This window comes from Condylura cristata, unplaced genomic scaffold (genome assembly GCF_000260355.1).
Source record: "Condylura cristata isolate star-nosed mole 26May11 unplaced genomic scaffold, ConCri1.0 scaffold00004, whole genome shotgun sequence".
Classification (NCBI taxonomy): domain Eukaryota; kingdom Metazoa; phylum Chordata; class Mammalia; order Eulipotyphla; family Talpidae; genus Condylura; species Condylura cristata.
In genome coordinates this window covers 1115690-1116565 of record NW_004567105.1, presented here as the reverse complement: position 1 = coordinate 1116565, position 876 = coordinate 1115690, and the positions used below count along the sequence as shown (strand labels likewise).

Below are 876 nucleotides of genomic sequence, written 5' to 3'. Positions count from 1 at the left end.
GAGACGCCTCCCAGGGCCGCTCAGAAGTGGCCGGTCGGGCGACTTACGTGCTCTCGCCAGCCGGACGGGGAGGGGCATGGCCACGCCCGGGCTCCTGCGGCCCGCCCTGGCCCCGCGGCAGCAGCGTCCCTGGAGGCCCGGGCTCCTCGCCGGCCTCTGGGGGTGGACAGAGAGTGGGGCTGCTCCGGTCCAGCGCGGTCTCAGGTTTTACTTTTGAGAAACCCGTTTTGACAAAACAGTGTGGCCAGGCACTGGTCCGTGCCGACTTCGAGCGGGCCTCACGGTGCCCGCCAGCGCCGGGCACGCGTGTCGCCTCTCGGAGGCGTTTCCAGGGTAGGGCGTGGTCGTCCCGAGGAGCTGCTCCTGGGCACCAGACCTGGAGGAGCCCTCAGCCCCCACGCGCTTCTCGAGGTGACGGCCCGTGCTGCCGGGCTCAGGCGCGCCGGGACTGGCCCTGGGCTGGTGGCCTCCGCTGTGCGTACCCGCGCCCCGCCGTGGCTGGGTCAGCACGAGGCCAGCACGCACGAGGCCGGCCTGCCCGCGCGCTCGGTTCTCAGCGCCCCGCGCCGCCTTCTCTGCAGGTGGGGACGTTCTCGGTGGCCAGCGAGGAGGTCTTGAAGAACCGAGCCATAAAGAAAGCGAAACGCAGAAATGTCGGGTTTGAGGTGAGTGGCTGCAGCCTTTGTGCTGGGCGCTGGCGCCCGGGCGGAGGGCTGCCCGCGAGGCGCGGGCAGGTCTCGGGCCTGTTTCTCCAGGCGTCTCACTCTTTTCGATGACGCTGGATCTCGGCGTCCTGTGCTGGCTGCGGCGCCGTCTCGCTCGGCTTCCCGGAGCAGCCCAGGCGCCTCCGGCCTCGGGGCGGTCGCCATGCGGGCC

The 876-nt window shown here is 71.5% G+C and overlaps 1 protein-coding gene across 1 annotated transcript in view; it reads left to right on the top strand.

The window, feature by feature from the left end:
* The window catches only part of NUP50 (nucleoporin 50kDa), a 1602-nt gene extending 781 nt beyond the window's left edge, over nt 1–821 (top strand). Inside the window, exon 2 of the mRNA XM_012735252.1 lies at nt 582–821. Coding sequence (XP_012590706.1) covers nt 582–776 — 195 coding nt within the window. The 3' untranslated portion in view covers nt 777–821. The remainder of the gene's footprint in view (nt 1–581) is intronic.
* The last annotated feature ends 55 nt before the right edge of the window (nt 822–876 follow it).